This window comes from Abramis brama, assembly GCF_963993115.1.
Source record: "Abramis brama genome assembly, chromosome: 1".
Classification (NCBI taxonomy): domain Eukaryota; kingdom Metazoa; phylum Chordata; class Actinopteri; order Cypriniformes; family Leuciscidae; genus Abramis; species Abramis brama.
The window spans coordinates 48,340,310-48,357,598 of record NC_139963.1 but is presented as its reverse complement, the minus strand read 5'-3'; the positions used below and the strand labels follow the sequence as shown (position 1 = coordinate 48,357,598).

Genomic DNA, 17,289 nt, shown 5'->3' with positions numbered 1-17,289 from the left:
TCACTGAGCTTGATCCTGTATCAGGATGCATTTGAAGTGGTAAACCCACTGGGATCTGGAAAGAAAAAACACAAGATACTTGCAGTGTATCTAACTCTTGCAGATTTAATGCCACACAACAGATCCAGCACTGATCAAATGCAACTTGTTCTTCTCTGTAAAGAAAACGATTTTAAGTATTTTGGTCAAGACTTGGTTATGGGCACCCTCGTCAATGATCTTAAAGATCTTGAGCTCAATGGTGTTACCCTGTCTGATGGAAAGGTCTACAAGGGAACTTTGTGTGCCATTGCAGGTGACAACCTAGGCTCACATAACATAGGAGGGTTTGTGGAGAACTTCAGCAGGAGTTCACACTTCTGCAGATATTGTGATATCAGCAGAGAAGCATTCCATGCAGATCCTCTTATCCAGGGCACAAAACGCACAGTGCAGTCATACAGTGGTCATGTTCAGAGCAGTGAAGGACAGTCTACATCTAGTGGAGGTGTTAAATTTGACTCTGTGTTTAATACGCTCAAATACTTCCATGTATGTCAGCCTGGGTTGCCTCCATGTCTTGGCCATGATCTTTTTGAAGGTATTGTATCCTCTGATCTGGCACTGTACATTAACCATCTTGTTAAGGTGGATAAAATGTTTAGCTATATTGAGTTGAATCGACGAATAAATCAGTTCAAGTATCTCTGTAGGGATGCTAATGACAAACCGTGTGAGGTTAATCTTGAGAGGGTGGAAAACTTGGGGGACATGCTGTGCAGAATTGGTGTTTGCTGAGAATGTTGCCTGTTTTGATTGGAGACAAAATAAAAAATCCAGGTGACAACAAAGTATGGCAGTTGGTTTTGCAACTTAGAGAAGTTGTGGACCTCATTTGTGCACCTGCAATTTCAAATGGTCAGATAGCCTACCTAAGAGTTCTGATTGATGAATATTTGCATTGCCGAATACAAACCTTTCCTGACAACCCACTGAAGCCCAAACATCATTATGTCAGTCATTATCCTGAGCTTATTATCCAGTTTGGGCCACTTATTCGCCTATGGACTTTAAGATTTGAGAGCAAACACGCATATTTTAAGCAGTGTTTGAGAAAATTGCGCAACTTTAAGAATCCATGTTCTACCCTTGCAGAGAGACATCAGCTTCTGCAGGCCTTTCTGAGTGCTGGTACCTTCTTCCCTCCAGGTGTTTCAGTGGAGAGGGGCACACAGTTTTTCTCAGATGACTACAATGATGTAATCATAGAAGCAGTTGCACATCACAATTTTGACTCCACAAACACTCTGATAGCCAATGAAGTGACTGTGAAGGGGACAAAATACAGAAAGAACATGCTCATTGTGATTGATGATGATGATGAGGGGCTTGTCACTGGAAAAATCAAAGTGGTTCTCGTTCATAAGGATTCAGCAGTATATTTTATTGCTGAAAAGTATCGTGCCCTGCGTATTCCTGACATGGGTGTTTACAGCCTCACACTGATGCAGAGAAGCTACTGTTGTATTAATCAGGAGAATCTGCTAGATTACTATCCCTTGCCTGAGTACACTGTCCATGGCACACCACTGATAATTCTTCACCATTCTTTCCCTCTAGTCCAGAATGATGGCGAACATGAGTGAAGAAATCAAAGAGATCATCTGCAAGACCTTGCCAAATCTGTCTGAAGAAACCCAGTTACAAATAATATCAAAACTTCAGAGCTCTGGCTTGGAATCAAAAGAAGACTTAAAATATGTACAACAGGAAGACATTGCTGATCTGTTACCTGTTATCCAGCGCAGAAAACTCCTGGATGCATTCAAGTTAGGTATGGTTAATTTAGTGTGCCATTCTCTTGTTATATTCTCTTGTTTATTCAGTTGTGGAATTTCTTTTTTCTAAAACTACATAATGCACCTTTAAACTTTTCAAATATGCCTAATATAAGGAGAGTTAAGTAGACTTTTGGCCAAATGTCTGCAGTGACTCTGATATAGTTTATTAGTTATGTGCCCTAATTCTTTTTTTGTTTGTTTGTTTTTTTAGAAACTGAGGCAGTTACATTGGATCTTCAAGTCATTCCAACTTCGTCACCACTGGCGAGTAGTGATTGGTCGGTGTCTGGGTCTTCATCACCAACATTATGCACTCCACCTAATTCTAGCTCATCACAGCTATCGACCATTTCATCATGTTCAAGCCAGGGAAGAAACAGCGAGCCAAGCAACAGACCTTCCACATCTCAGATAATGAAAACATGGCCAGAAACATTTCAGGTCCCTTGGGAACAAATGCCACAGGAAATTCGTTCTGCTATTGCAGATGGCAAGAGACCTAAACCAGTTGAGCGACGCCAAATGGTACGAGTACTCGCGGATGAAATGAGAAGGTATGAAGCTAACCCCACTCGCGCACAGTGCCTAACTGTGGTTCGAAATATCATCAGGCAGTACCCAAAGAGTTTTGCTGATATTGCAACAGATGGGTCACTTCTGTGTGGATCACTTTTGATTATACATCACTTTTGATTCAATTGAAAAACCGCATTGAGAATGTGAACCGTGACGGAAGCTTCTCATGCCACCGATCCTCTACAGGCAAGAGGGGTCCAACTGACACATATGGTTGTACACGTTTTCAGCCAGAGCTACCCCCAGAAGAAACCGATGACACTGTGGAGCAGCACCGCCAGAGACTGGAGGAGATTTACAGACAAGAGGGTGCAGGTGGAGCAGAAAGAGCAGAAGTTAAAAATCTAATGGAGCTCACATTCTCTCTACAACGTCGCCATATAAATACACTTCCACCACCTGACATTGAAGATATGAAAAGCAAATGGCCTTTTCTTTTCATGCCAAGGTATATATACGCACATTTTGAGTTGCTCACAGACATCAATGTGCTTCGTAGCTTGGAACTCAGTATGGAGGAATGTGGAAGAGCCATCACAGAATACTTCAGGGGAAAACCTACCAACAAAGATGTCAAGGATATCCTCTCTAATGGTGAAGATAATGAGTTGGCACTTCGTGTTGTTCAATTGCTCATGGCACACTTTGGAGAGGACCTAACCGGACTGATCCTCCTTACAGATGTAAGTTTTATTTTTTATTTAGCCACAAAAGGGTGCATACTACTTTTTAGACATTTGCAGTAGAACTCCCCAAGACCTGTACAAATAAAATTAAATAATAAAGTTACCCTTTACCCAATTTTGAATGGCAAATCTATTTAGCAGTTTGACTGTTGGTACTTCAGAAGCCTACCTCATTCACCTCTAGGTTACTCTCACCTAGTGTTTACTAATTATTGACCTTTTTACAATTTTTCTTCTTAAAAATCGTATTATGGTAAGCATAATGTATTTGTTCCCTAAAGGTGTCTGCCACTGCAGCTGACGTTGAGACAACTCTCAGTCTTCCTGCAAGTCCACGCCTGATACTGCCTGGTATACATTTAATTTAAATTCCTTGATAGACACATTATATACAGTATCATATCGACCATTCATCTTAGGTTTACAAATGTTTACACAAGGTAACATGCATTCCCATGTTGTTATGACTTAAAGTTTCAGGTGCAACAGGGCAAGTCACAATTAAAGGTTGGATGATCACTTTTGAGGGGCGTGTAATATCTGAGGGCATCACACCAACATTTGCAACGGGACTTGCTGCTGTGTTTGCAATCTACTATATATTCAACCTTCAATATCAAGATGAGGCAGCCTGCACTCTGGAATTCATTCAGAGGTAAAACCCCTTCATTCCTTGTCATCATTATATGGATATATACAATTAAATTAATGTGTATGTGTTTGTATTTTTGCATAAAATGGTATTAGTACTGTACATTTCAAGCCACAAAACACACACACACACACACAGGGTATTTTTTTGGACTATAGGCTTTATCATAATTCCATTTGTCATAATGTCACTTCTATATGTCATTCAAGTCCACTCTATTTGTGCAATGAAGAAAGACAAAAAACAATTGCATTTAATTGAATGTACACAAAACAGTAAGTTGTTGCAACCCCACTCTGATTTTAGACTATTTTGATTTCAGGCGCTTCATTGGTATAAATCCAGAGAGAGGGACAAAGGCCAAAAGGGGCAAGGTTGTCTCCAAGAAGAAAGGTGTGATCGTCCAGAAGAAGTCTTCTGCAGTCAATACACACGTCGCCATGCTACTGAAGAATCTCCTTGACTTTGAATGGAACTTCATATAGATCGGTGAGCTCTTTAATCTCACTCTCTTTGTTTTGACAGTCTGGCATTGACACATTAAGCCACAAGAGAACTGGTATTATTACTTCATAAACATTAGCTTGGAGTGTATACTGTACTTATTGTATAGTTTATTTATTATTATGATTATGATTGTTTGCTGTTGTTTGACAGTGGCAACACTGGAATAATGCTGCAGAGAGGAACAGCTACCAAAGTGATGGTCATCTCTCCTGGATCCACAAGAACTAAAACGTAAAAACACAAGCCTACCTCACAGGACTATTTTCAGAGGTAAAAACATAAGCCTACCTCAAAGGACAATTTTAAGAGGTAACCTGCAAGTCTAGTGGCACAGATGCCTACCTTACAGTTTCATCCCTAAATGTTTTTTTTATTTTTATTGATGCATATTATGCATATTGTCAAAATGTTCTACTGTACTATAATAGTTTCAAAATGGCCTTAATGCACATTTTCAAAATGTTCTCAAGTTTGTTTTCGAAATGTTGCCAATTCTGCATGTTCAAAATGTTATTATGAAAGTATATTTTTACAGACAATACATTGCATTTTAAGAGGAAAAACATGCGCCTGTGGGCTTTTTTTCCCAAAAACATTGCCAAAGATGCTTGTATGCTAAATGTTCTTACTTATTTAATCAAAAAGGTTGTAACGACACTGACCGTCTGTCCGGTCAGATGTTCTGAAGTAGCGAATCATGATTGTTCTTCTCATGCTGACTAAATATGAACACTACACGTTCATATTCAGAAAGCCCTAATTGACTAGCTTTCTGACACAAGTCTCTACAAGCAGGCCCTGGTTAATGTTTTACCCGACCTAATGAAATCAACGAACAGGCCCCTGTTTGTTTCTCATACTATCACGTGCTGCGACCACAATTCCCTTACTGTGTCTAACGTTTGTTCTTTGTGTACTGAAGGAAAATTGCAAGACTTACCCCATTCAGTTGTTTTGGGACAACTAGGACTATCTTGCTTCTCTCAGCAAAATTATATGACGCCTCAGGCTGTCAAGTTAGTCTGCCCACAGAACTACCTTTGTTTTTGCCGAGTAACACATTCTCAAATAGCCCCCAACCCCTCACGTGGTATGCACCACGAGATGCAACAGATGCCGACCTCACAGATACACACACACATTGACATATATGGACTTCCACTAGTAAAATTTCATTTTACTAACTATTAAAAATGTACAAAGAGTGTTCCAGGTGATTTGCATGTTCACCAGTGTGATATTAGAATAGTTGTGTTTTTGAATTACAGTGATGTAATCTTTAAGTGCCTTGGTTCAACAAAAGAATGTATCTCTATGTTGCTATCTTTGTCAATATATGTCCTTAGTATTGTTTTGATCTCCTCTGCATGACGAAGAAGATTTTTGATAAGAGACTGTGATAAACGTTATGGTTCCATGCGTTTTTAATTCCCTGAGCATAATATCATACTTTGCCCCCTCGTGATTCCACACGAGGGTCGGGCTACATTAACACACAAGAAAATCTTCTGCTCGGAATGCTCTAAGAGGATTCGTCGACCACGAAAAAGGGGACGGTACACGGGACACTGATAAAAGCCTAAACCTTCAGTTTCCTCTCTCTCTTCTCCCTCCTCAAAAACTTTGGAAACCCAAGTCCGGACCGGCTTCGGCCTGCTTCTCTTTTCTTCTATTTTATTTCTTTTTATGTTTTTCTATAGTCTAGTTTCGTTTTCCTATTCGCCTCTGTTCATTCATGAGCTGAATGAACTTAGCCTGAATCATTCCCGGCAACTTCACCTCAAAGAAAGAGACTCTTTGAACCTCCCGCGCTCGCATGGAAGACACAGCACGCGCGCACCGAAGCAAGCCCTGCTTTCTTAAAGAAACACACGCACGCTGCTCTTAGGACACACGCACGAACTCGGCGTTCTTCAGCAACAAAGAGAACCATTTTGCAAGATAAGTTTATTGAACTTTTAATGTGATTTGATTCCTTGCTGTCTCTCAAAAGGTTACATTGCCTGTGATTTTGCCATGCTGAGATCATCTCGGTGATCTCTCTCATCCTGAACTTTAGTTTCACTTTCTCCCTTTCATCCTCTCCCTCTCTCATCTGTTATTCGTTATCTTGTATTGTTTAACTGTATTGTATGTACATAGACATATAATCCGTGTGTATTGTGTAGTTTGATATATTCCTTAGTTCGATGTATTAGTCCAATTATTAAATTCCATATATACTTGATTGATTCTGTCTGCCTGCTCATAACTAAAGTCAATGAGATGTTTTCGATCTTAAGCTACAAAGCTGATTTGTTACTTTAAGTAACCTAATCTTATAAGAACAGGAGAGTTGTTTTTATGGCCAGAAAATAGCTTTCTTCAAATTATAAGAAAGAGATAATTTTTGTTGGGAAATTGTTAAGTTAATCTTACGGCCGTTTTGCTGGACAAAGTTTTCCCGTTTGATGATTATTCATTTCCACTAAGGGTTATCTCATAATCGATCTGAAATAGGATTTTTGATATATGAATGATGAATTATAATTTGTTGTGATTGATTATTCATATATACAAATCGATCTATTTTCAACTTCGAATAAATTAATGTAACTGTAAAATGCAAAATATTAATCATATTCATGATTAATTATTAAAATTCCCTATAGATCATTTGAGCTAATATTAATATTAATGTACTAATGCCAGTGCGGTTACAAGGTCTTAATGTTGTCTTAATAGTGCAGTTTTCCAAGAGAATTTGTTAAGTGTTCAAACTTATGTCTTAAAGGGTTAGTTCACCCAAAAATGAAAATTCTGTCAGTAATCACTCACCCTCATGTTGTTCCAACCCCGTAAGACTTTCGTTCTTCATCGGAACACAAATTAAGATATTTTTGATGAAATCTGAGAGCTGTCTCACTCCTCCATAGGCTCCTAAGGGATTGAAAGTTGCCGGCCCAGAAAAGTTATTAAAGACATTGTTAAAATAGTCCAAGTGACTACAGTGGCTCAACCATACGTTTATCAAGTGACGAGAATACTTTTTGTGCGCAAAAAACAAACAAAAATAAGGACTTTATTCAAGTATTCATTTTCTTCTGCGTGGGTCTGAGTATATTCATGTAGTGTAACAGCGCAGCGCGTCTGTGTTGTACGTCACCACGTAGGCTCACTATTGGCCGTAGCTGGTCATGTGTGTGATGCGTGTGACGTACAACACAGACGTGCTGCGCTGTTACACTACATGAATATACTCAGACCCACGCAGAAGAAAATGAATAGTTGAATAAAGTCCTTATTTTTGTTTGTTTTTTGTGCACAAAAAGTATTCTCGTCACTTGATAAACGTATGGTTGAGCCACTGTAGTCACTTGGACTATTTTAACAATGTCTTTAATAACTTTTCTGGGCTGGCAAGTTTCAATCCCTTAGAAGCCTATGGAGGAGTGATCCAGCTCTCAGATTTCATCAAAAATATCTTAATTTGTGTTCTGAAGATGAACGAAAGTCTTACGGGGTTGGAACAACATGAGGGTGAGTGATTACTGACAGAATTTTCATTTTTGGGTGAACTAACCCTTTAAATAAGATAAAAAAGTCATCTATAGATCATGCCCTTCCCGTTTGGTAAAGGGTTAGGGGCAGTCTCTGACGAGCAATCTAAGAGTTTGTTTATTGCCATAGTCTAAAGCAGACACTACTTTTCCATTTGTTGTATTCATGTTGATATTAACATTGCTCTTTGAAATAAAGGTATTTGATTTTGAAGTTTGTATTGCTTATTGTGCATAATATTCACAATAATGTATATCTTAAGCAACTGTCTATAGGCCTGAGAATAATGAAGTTTATTGCAATCAATACTGATTGCAATAAAGACTTTTAGTAAACTGATAAATTTAGTTATTGTATTATCTACTGTGCCTGTCTAAAGTAAACTGTGAAAAGTTAAAGTAACAACCTAAACAATATTGTAATTTCCAAATAATCACATATTATTCACCAAATATGCATTTGTTTTACTGTATTAGACTGTGAAACCATTTAACAGTGTGACTACAGAAATATACTGTATTTCTGGTTTACAGACTACAACTGTAAAATTACGGTATATTGCTGGCGTCTTTGCTGCCAGCTCTTTACTGTAAATTATAGAAATACAGAAATATACCATTTTTCTGGTTTACAGACTACTACCGTAAAATCATTTTACGTATGAATACCGTAAAAATAACGGTATACTGCTGGCGTCTCTGCTGCCAGCTCTTTACTGTTATTTTACAGGAAACTTTTTTACAGTGTAGACATTTGGAGGCACTAGGCAACATTTATGTTGGAGGCTCCCCGTGCCGCACCCCTCCTAATAAAAATCACTAGAAACAAATTTGATTCCTAACCTTTTAATTTATAAAACATTAAAATTTGTACTTCTTACCTGTCCAAATTAATCAAACTTTTTTCCAGTAATTTGTTCAGTAATTTATTTACAGTAACATCCGCTATTTGGGATAGCAAAGTTTTGCCTTCTCTATACAGTAAAATGAAAGAAAATAAGAGACAACATTACATTGGCAAAAAAAAGAAAAAGAAAAAAAAAAGTAGATGACTACTTCCAGGACACCACTATAAATGCACATCAGTGCTTTTGTCCTTTTTTCCCAAATGAGGTATGGGAAAGGATTTCCCCATCCAATTGAAACAATCATCACAATATGTATTGCAGTAAAAATATGCACTATATAGCCAACACAAATCAACTGCTCATTGAAGAGACTAACTACTGCTTATTTTTCAATAAATATAGCAACAGTATTTATGATTTGAAAGCTAAAATTAAGTATTATGTTAGAGCAGAAAAGTAAACATCAGTAGAATTTAGAAAGATAAAGACAGTTGAGATACTTTTTGAAAGATAAAAAAAATGTGTTTGCTCTTTGACTTTGAATACAGTCATCTTTACTTTTACTTTAGTATTTTGCTAGTCAGCTCTCGAAGCAATGTCATTAATTGTAAGCACAAATTCAAAGTGTTTAACAGTCTGGATGCATCTATGGCACTCAGGCTCTTTTTATCTCATAATAAACCTGCAAATGATCTGTCCTGAAATGACGCTGATCAAAAGAACAAGTTTATTTTTAGAACACATTACAATCACTACAAAATACATGGTGTTAACTCACAAATCTACATTATGAGCTGCAGTCTTTGCATGCCTGATTAGCCTTTCGCTTAGCAGCCACCGAATTATGTGTTTATATCGGAGCCATCATAAGTCAATGATTTAAGGCAGTCAGCTGCAGAAAAGGAGCATTTTTGCATTTTCGTACCTGATCTTTTCATACATTCAGGAGGTAGGACCCAGTTTAAAATGGTGACATTATTTGGTTTCATGAGAGGTGAGTGACAATATATATGAGTGACCTTGCAACTTTGGGCCGGTGGGCCGCATCAGGAAGTATCGCATGATATCAGGTCTCGCAATGTAACGAATTGCTTTACGGCACTGCACACATACATTTATATGCTAGCCTTCTGTGTATCATACATACCTCAGTGGACATGGCTCCGTGTGTTCACCGGGTTCTTTGAAAACAAATGCACAGGACCAGAGGGAGAAGATGGGAGGGGGGAGAGTTGCCAACGAGTTTTGATGACAGTGTTTTCAAATATCTATTCCGAAGCTGTAGGGGGAGCTCTATAGAGAAACCCGCGAGCAAAAAGCAAGAAAACAGCAAAGAAATAGCCAAAAACCGCATAGCGCCGCTTTAAGCCCGAGGCCCTATGCAATTGCCTACTCTGCCTTTAGGTTGTGCCGGCTCTGACAAAACCTCTCATTATTATTAAATAGTGATATATTAAGTGGTGGTACTGTAATAGAGAAATGCAGTCAAATAATTTATCAATTTATGTGTGGAATAGCAATGTAATTTATTAATTATATTAGTCGTATTAGTGTTGTCTATTATATATCGATCATGAAATGTAAAGGTTATAACGGATGTTTGTAAATGTAAAGGTTTAAGATTCTGCCATTGACAAACACCATCCAACACTAATCTAAATATTGACAGGGAAATAGCATTTCACAATGATTTTATTTGATTTATAATGATTTTCATTTAATGTACATAATGATAAGGTTTAAAGTCAGTGATGCTACAGTACCTGTTTTTGCTGTCCTCTTCTGGAGACGTTGTGCACTCCTTTATGTTTGTTCAGTGATATTCAACAGGGATTTAGGCGGATGAATTTGGTCTTTTTCTCTTGTAGAACTGTAACTCTGGACCGCACTGGAGAGAGCACAGGTCTCTGGACTTCTATGACAGTGCTTCCATATCTATGGGTCCTCTGATGTTTTCTGAAGGAAAAACAGGTGAACATTTTATTTCATTTTAATCATTAGTAAGCTCATCTTTCTGTCATGAATACATTACATTTCACTGCATATATTCCCTGTTCACAGATAAGTGGGTCCCAGACCAAGTGAAGGTATCTGCAGCCTCTTGTCTGTATGCTTCTCTGATGGTGTTGCTTGTTCCTCTGATTAGTATCTTGTTCCTCTTTTAGTATTTTTCTACAAAAAAAAAAAAAAAAAGCATCCATTTAAATGCAACATTTAACATGCATATCTAGTGTCATTTTAATGAAGGTGGCATTGATGTCACTCTGGTTGTAGGTTTCTTAATGTCTCTTTATTTCATAGCTGTTATGTGGGATAATAAGTGAACTATTATTTAATCAGTTATATCAATTGTTACATACTACTATATTAACATTATAGAGAAGATTAATGTTTATTCAAATCATTAAAAGACTCATTCCTGTTCTGTGGTTTATTTCCAGTTTAATTAAACTTTTAAAAAAAATAAGATGCTTGTGTAGCAGTTCAAGGAAGTGTTTCTATAAAATAATGAAATTGCTGCATTGGGGGATATTAACCCCTTCTTCCACACCCTCAATTTTGGAAAGTGGGGCATAAATGACATACCCAAAATAAAAAGGTTGATGCTCACAAGTCATTCAGAATAGACACATAACCAACATGTATTTAGAAAGCCAACACTTAAAAAGTTTACAGTTCAAGACTCAGAATTACTCAGACTGTTATCAATATGGAGTCTATATTCTAAAAAAAAAAAAAAAAAAAAAATATATATATATATATATATATATATATAAACAATATATATTTTAAATGGATAAAAATATGATGTGGCTGTAGTGTAGCAACTTAGAAACACAATGGGGCTGAAGCCACAATGAAACATTTATGAAACATTTTCTAAGACCATGTCATGTGAGTTATTAGAGAAGACAGATAAGATGCTTATAAAATATTAAGTATTTTACCCTGTAAATATTAAGTATTTTACCCTTAAATATTAAGCCCTGAAAATACCCATTTGCACTCTATATGGCGAGGAGAATTGCCCTGTTCATGTTTCTATTGTTCTCACTCAACAAACCTTTCACACTTCTGCCAGGAATGAGACCTAATCTTCATTGTTCTTTTATGATTATTTTTTTGTTTGTATTCAACCATTATTAGTCTTTATTCTGGCATTACATGGTTTGCCCATCTACACCACATTGATCTCACTATACATTAATCCACCTATTATCTGAAGTCTTTCTAGAAAAAAACAAAATATTCCTGGGACCTTATGTGAATTATTTTGACAAATTAGTTCATGGAATAGAATAGCTCCTCACGCAACAGTTGCATTAGAGCTACAATTAGCACCTGGACACATAACACAATTTAAAAGATTAATATTATACTTTTACTCAAAACTCACTTTAAACCACCATTGGGTGTTTGTATTAACTTCCGATCGTGATCTAATGTAGATTTTAGTCATATAATGTTGTTAAAATATGCTATGTCCCAGCCAGCACACCCGTGTCGGGCCCAAATGGGTTTGACCTGGGCTATCTAACTGGGGCTCAGTCAGTTTTGTCCTCAGTTTCCATGTAGGCCCCAGATTTGTTAGCCCAGATGAAATGAACACTGCTCAGTATGCACACTACAGGCTGTTAAATGTAACACTGAATCAGTGTTGGAGTTAATGAGATAATTAAGTGATTAATTGAGCGATGATTGAGCATTATTGAAAATGGCTGATGATAACAAGCAGATTCACTGAAGGACAGAGGAACAAGAACAGAAAAAAAAGAAACACAAGAACTACAACTTACTTCCAGCCAAAGCCTTTGAGAACTACACTGTAAAAACTAAAGGAGCCTCAAATATCCTGTTGGATACTCAAGGAACTTCAAAATGTCATTTAGGTGCCTCTAAGATCTTTCTCCTATAGTAGGGTTACAGGAGGAGCATTGATAATCTTTGAGGTTCTTGCTGGAACTTATGGGATCCTTTAAGCACTTTGTATTTAGTTCAGAGGTTCTGGAGTCACCTTTTCATTACCATGAGACCTCAAAGTGCTTTGGGGGAAAATAGAGGAACCTGAATGCGATAAAAGGGTTATTGGAAGATCTTTTAACATTTAAGTCGTTCCTGGAAGATCTCTTATGTTAAAGCCAGCATCTGGAGGAACCCAATGGTTCAGTGAGGCCAGAATAAGATTATTATTATCCTATTATTATTATTATTATTATTATTATTATAGGCTACTTAAGTTTGATTCAGTATACATACCCAGGTGAAAAAGACGTACTATTAAATGTATTAAAAATGTACTTGAGTGTGTTTTTAGTAGACCTACTACAATACAAATATACTTTAATGCATTTTAATACATTTAACAGTAGCCTACGTCTTTTTCACTTGGGTTACATATATTTAGTATAGGCCTAGGCTATTTTATTAAGTAATTTAAACCTTAAAAAAACAACACTAAATAATAATAATATTAATAATATGAAGAAGAAGAACCAGGAGGAGAAAAGTTGTATTCTGTCACGAAACTGCTGCTTTTCCTCTGCTGTCGTCACTTCAGTGCTGCTCGCGCGCGGCGCAACAACAATAGTATCCACTGACGTCATCGGGTTTGAAAGTAACGGCTCCTCTCATCAAAGCTTCCGCCGTTTGTTCGGCTCTCCGTTACAAGGTTTGTAAACTCGCAAATAAATATAAATACAGAGTCTACTCACTATATATTCAAACCAAGCGGCAACATTCTGATCTGAAAAATGAAGCCTACCCGGAAGTGCGAAAAACTGCAATACATCGAAAATCCGCTAGGGGAAGGTCCCAAAAGGGAGCAAATGTCCATAGCCCCCATGTTAAAATGTCCGTTTTCACAGCATAAATTCATGTTTTTACAGGTTGGTCCCATGGACTTTTATTGTATTTTTCGATAGGTTCCGAGTGCCTGACAACCATGAGGGCTGTGAATTTTTTTCTAACTCGTTAGTTTAGATCATATTTAGATATAAAATGTATGACAATAAGGGCGTGGTTAACTTTGATTGACAGCTTGATTGACAGCTGACACGGCAGAGCACGGAGAATGACAACATAAGAACCGCCATTTTTTAATACAGTTGACATATAATACTACTGTTTCTGTATCATGAAATGTAGTTTTAAGAGTTTTTCAGGCGAGAATGTAGTTGTTTAAAGCTCAAATCTGTGGTTTATTTATAAAGATTTATGAAAATTGTATCCAGTTGTGAGATCCAGCGATGACCGGGCGCTCGGCGCGATGTACCCCGCCTGGAACAGGCTTTCCTCGGCTAGACGTTCTGATATGCCGCGGTCTCTGGCGTCTCTGTAGTGGTAACATGATTCGTCTTCTGTATATCTAACGGGCGATTTTTGGTCTCGTAACGTAAGTTAAATCTATAATTTGTTCCCTGGGCAATCGTTTTGGCTGAGGGGAAGTTTCATAACTTTATAAGCTATTTTACTGTACCGTATGGTTAGACTAGATCGAGCGCTGACTTTTTATGACTGAATTGTTTGCTTTATTTGTATAGCTTCTTGTAACTTTACCTTTTACTTATATTGATAAAACTGAATTTTAACAAAAATATACTGGGTTGAGTTTTGTCATTTTAAATTTTAATACAACGCATATGATATGTAATGTTGTTTACTGCAACCTCTGTTGTTTAGTACAAATGCTCATATTGCCTGGACCATATTAAAATGTTTAATATTTTTATATTATATTTAAAACGAGGCAGGTTTGTGTTTTATATTTCGTTTTGTTATAAATAGGCAAACGTTATGTGCAGTGAATAACATTTGTGTGGCTATAATGTTTAATATTTCTTTAAATGTAAACGAAAAGAGTTAGTGTGGTGTTTTATAACATATTTCGTTGCCTGAAATATACACAGAGATTAAAATATACACAGAGAACCGGAGTAACTTAGCAGAGCGAGCTGAATGATGCGCGCTGCGTCAGAAGGGGGGCGGGGTTAGGATTTCCCAAGATTTTCCAAGATGGCGCCGGCCATACCCCCCATAAACGGCTTCAAAACCGTTCTTCAGAAAGTCTATGGGTGACGTCACAGACGCTTTGTCCATATTTTTTACAGTCTATGATTCAAACACACACATATATAAATTAAATTTATTATACATTACTACGTTTTTACAGTGTTTACCACTCGTTTATTGCACAGTATCTGGTATGAAGGTTTTAGCCGCGATGCTAACTAACGTTACGTTGATCTAATGAACAAATGGAAATTATTGATTTATTGTCTTAGATTGATTTAGTCATTCAATTCAACATATTCTGTAACTGTGTCGTCAAATTGCTGATATAGCCTATAATTTAGCTGATTCCTGCTGTCATTGGCGTTTGTTATGAATAACAAAAGCAGGTTAAAAGTTATAGTTTGGTCTGTTTTTGTTTAGCCTAACTTTACTTACTACAGGTGCCCTCATTCTCTCAAATACGTTACAATTTTAAAGCCATTTACTGGTCAATAAATATTGTTGTGAATAATCAGCTTTTTTTCTTTTGTATCCCCAGAACAACCATTACATTTCTAAAATAATCTGAACATTTCTGAGGCAACATTGAATTACAGTAAGTTACCTGCACCACATGCAAGTACTTTATTACTATGAACTTTCTCTGTGTGAAATTGTATTGTCTGACTGTGTACTAGTGTTTTTTTAATCAGTTATTCTCTGAAAATCTTCCCTCATGCTCTCAAATCTCATTCATGTTACTCAGAAAAATAATATTAGGTTTGGTTCACAAATAATGCTAAGCATTTTTTTCTTATATCTTTATCATTTGCATTTGAATATAAGACATTTTAATTCTGAATTATAACTTCAAGTTTAGTCTTTTTCGACAAAAAAAAAAGGAAAAAGCTATTATGGCTTCAGAAGACTTACAACACAACCCATAACACATGAGTTGTGAACTCATTGATTATTTTTAGGATCTTTTCTGGGACATTTTTGGAGCTTAACCATTTTTACATAAATTGTTGCATTGAATTGAACTAGACAAGTGTACATAAGAATGGTTTCCTGAATGATTTACACAAATTTTTTCTGCTTGTTTCATGCAGTGATCGGTAAGCGATCGGTGACTGGGGTTGCATTATGCCTGAGATCTGCTTTTGGGTTCCACAGACAGAAAGTCAAACAGGTTTGGAACGTCACACGACTGAGGAAATTATTTAAATTTCACAACTATCACTTTAATAACCTTACTAACAGTAAATGTTGTACTTTGCAGGGATCTCGGTAAGCTGAAATACAAGTTTGAACAAGAATAAAAATCCTCCTGTAGACCTGAAAATCACTGAAATGCCTGGACCATCCACCAGAACAGAGGAAAAACACACGGAAATCGAAGCTGCGGCACCTCTTCACTTTTCTAACTCTTTAAGTACCTCACACCAACTTGGTCCCATAGTGACATTTTTGACCACAAACGAAATTGCTGACCATGTAAATTCTTATTGAAATGACTGGAATTCACCAGTGAACATTCGCAGAACAACAGATCATTTTACTGCACCTTAACTCTGTTATAATGGAAAATGTTTTCTGCTTGTTGTGACATAAGGAATACTGTTTCCGGGTCCAAGCCTCTACTTCTACTTCCTCTATCTTGTTTCTAGTGAGAATACTCAACAACCATTTATGAACACTGTTGATTCAAGTCACACATTTAAGCTTTTCAAAAGCCGTAGTGTACATTACAGTCTGCAGTCTCACGGCATCCCAGACTTCAACATTTTATGATTCAAAATAGCTGAATAACTAACCATCTAAGATTTTGGTATAGAGATAAAGGTTAGGATCATAATTTTCAAGAATATTACAGCACAATGAGTGTATATTAGCACTGTTTGTTTGTTTTTGGCATCTGATAGAGCTTTTGTACTTGGAAACAGTGATGTCAGACTTACCATCGGACTGAAACACAAATGTTTTAAAGTTAAGTAAAGATGGACATTTTTAATTAATCAAAATGTAATTTTTTTACATTGATTTATTTCGTGGAACATATGCGTTTCCATGCATTTTGTTGAGATGTATTTTCTTGTCTATCTATTGTACATGGTTGATTATTCATGTTGCTTATGTATTATACTATTTTTTGAGTATTCATTGATATTAATCTATAGTTAGCTTTTTTTCCCATGTGCATGGAAGTGTATGTATAAAAATGAATATCAAATATGTAATAAAAATTCTTATTTTGTATTTGGTTCAATTTGTTTATTATAATAGAAGTCAAAGGTAACCATAGTAACAACATGAAATTAAATATTTAAAAAAAATGAAATTTGGTTCCTGGAGGCACCCAAAGTGGTTCCACACAGTGCCTAATATAAGAGTTCCTCAGGAAACCTGTGTGGTTCTTCAGAGAACCTCCCCTTTTTAAAGGGTGCCTAGAGGATCTACAGACGGTTCCGCCGGTGTGGCAAAGTGAAGAACCCCAAAAGGTTCCTCCAGGCACCTTTTATTTTTACAGTGTACTACATATGAAGCACTAGCCAGATTACAAGGGCTCACCACACTCCTGAATACAACGAGTAATGGGCCTGGTAGTGAGTTCCTCCACCTGACTCATCTACTGCAAGAGTGCTACGTTATGAAGAAAGGGTGGCCCAG

General features: G+C 36.8%; 1 protein-coding gene and 1 long non-coding RNA gene across 3 annotated transcripts; both read left to right on the top strand.

Annotated features, from left to right (window-relative positions):
- The first annotated feature begins 3,022 nt into the window (after positions 1-3,022).
- Positions 3,023-4,537, top strand: LOC311082618 (uncharacterized protein). Its single transcript, XM_084113557.1, has 5 exons — positions 3,023-3,079; positions 3,364-3,433; positions 3,557-3,737; positions 4,057-4,223; positions 4,392-4,537. Exons 1-4 carry the CDS (start codon positions 3,032-3,034, stop codon positions 4,217-4,219), a joined length of 462 nt encoding a protein of 153 aa, XP_083969683.1. The 5' UTR covers positions 3,023-3,031; the 3' UTR covers positions 4,220-4,223; positions 4,392-4,537.
- A 9,170-nt stretch (positions 4,538-13,707) lies between these two features.
- Positions 13,708-16,739, top strand: LOC311083892. Of its 2 annotated transcripts, none has more exons than XR_014606378.1 (4): positions 13,708-13,968; positions 15,179-15,235; positions 15,732-15,811; positions 15,902-16,739. It is a non-coding gene; the product is annotated as an uncharacterized lncRNA (long non-coding RNA). The 2 variants fall into 2 exon arrangements; XR_014606379.1 differs by having other exon boundaries at positions 13,708-14,020.
- The last annotated feature ends 550 nt before the right edge of the window (positions 16,740-17,289 follow it).

What these genes read in the sequence shown, in the direction of transcription:
- LOC311082618 (XM_084113557.1), top strand. Translation starts at nt 3,032, where the DNA reads ATGGCACACTTTGGAGAGGACCTAACCGGACTGATCCTCCTTACAGAT. An exon ending in GACTGATCCTCCTTACAGAT is followed by an intron (nt 3,080 to 3,363) that starts GTAAGTTTTATT and finishes TGTTCCCTAAAG; the next exon opens with GTGTCTGCCACTGCAGCTGA. An exon ending in ACTCTGGAATTCATTCAGAG is followed by an intron (nt 3,738 to 4,056) that starts GTAAAACCCCTT and finishes TTTTGATTTCAG; the next exon opens with GCGCTTCATTGGTATAAATC.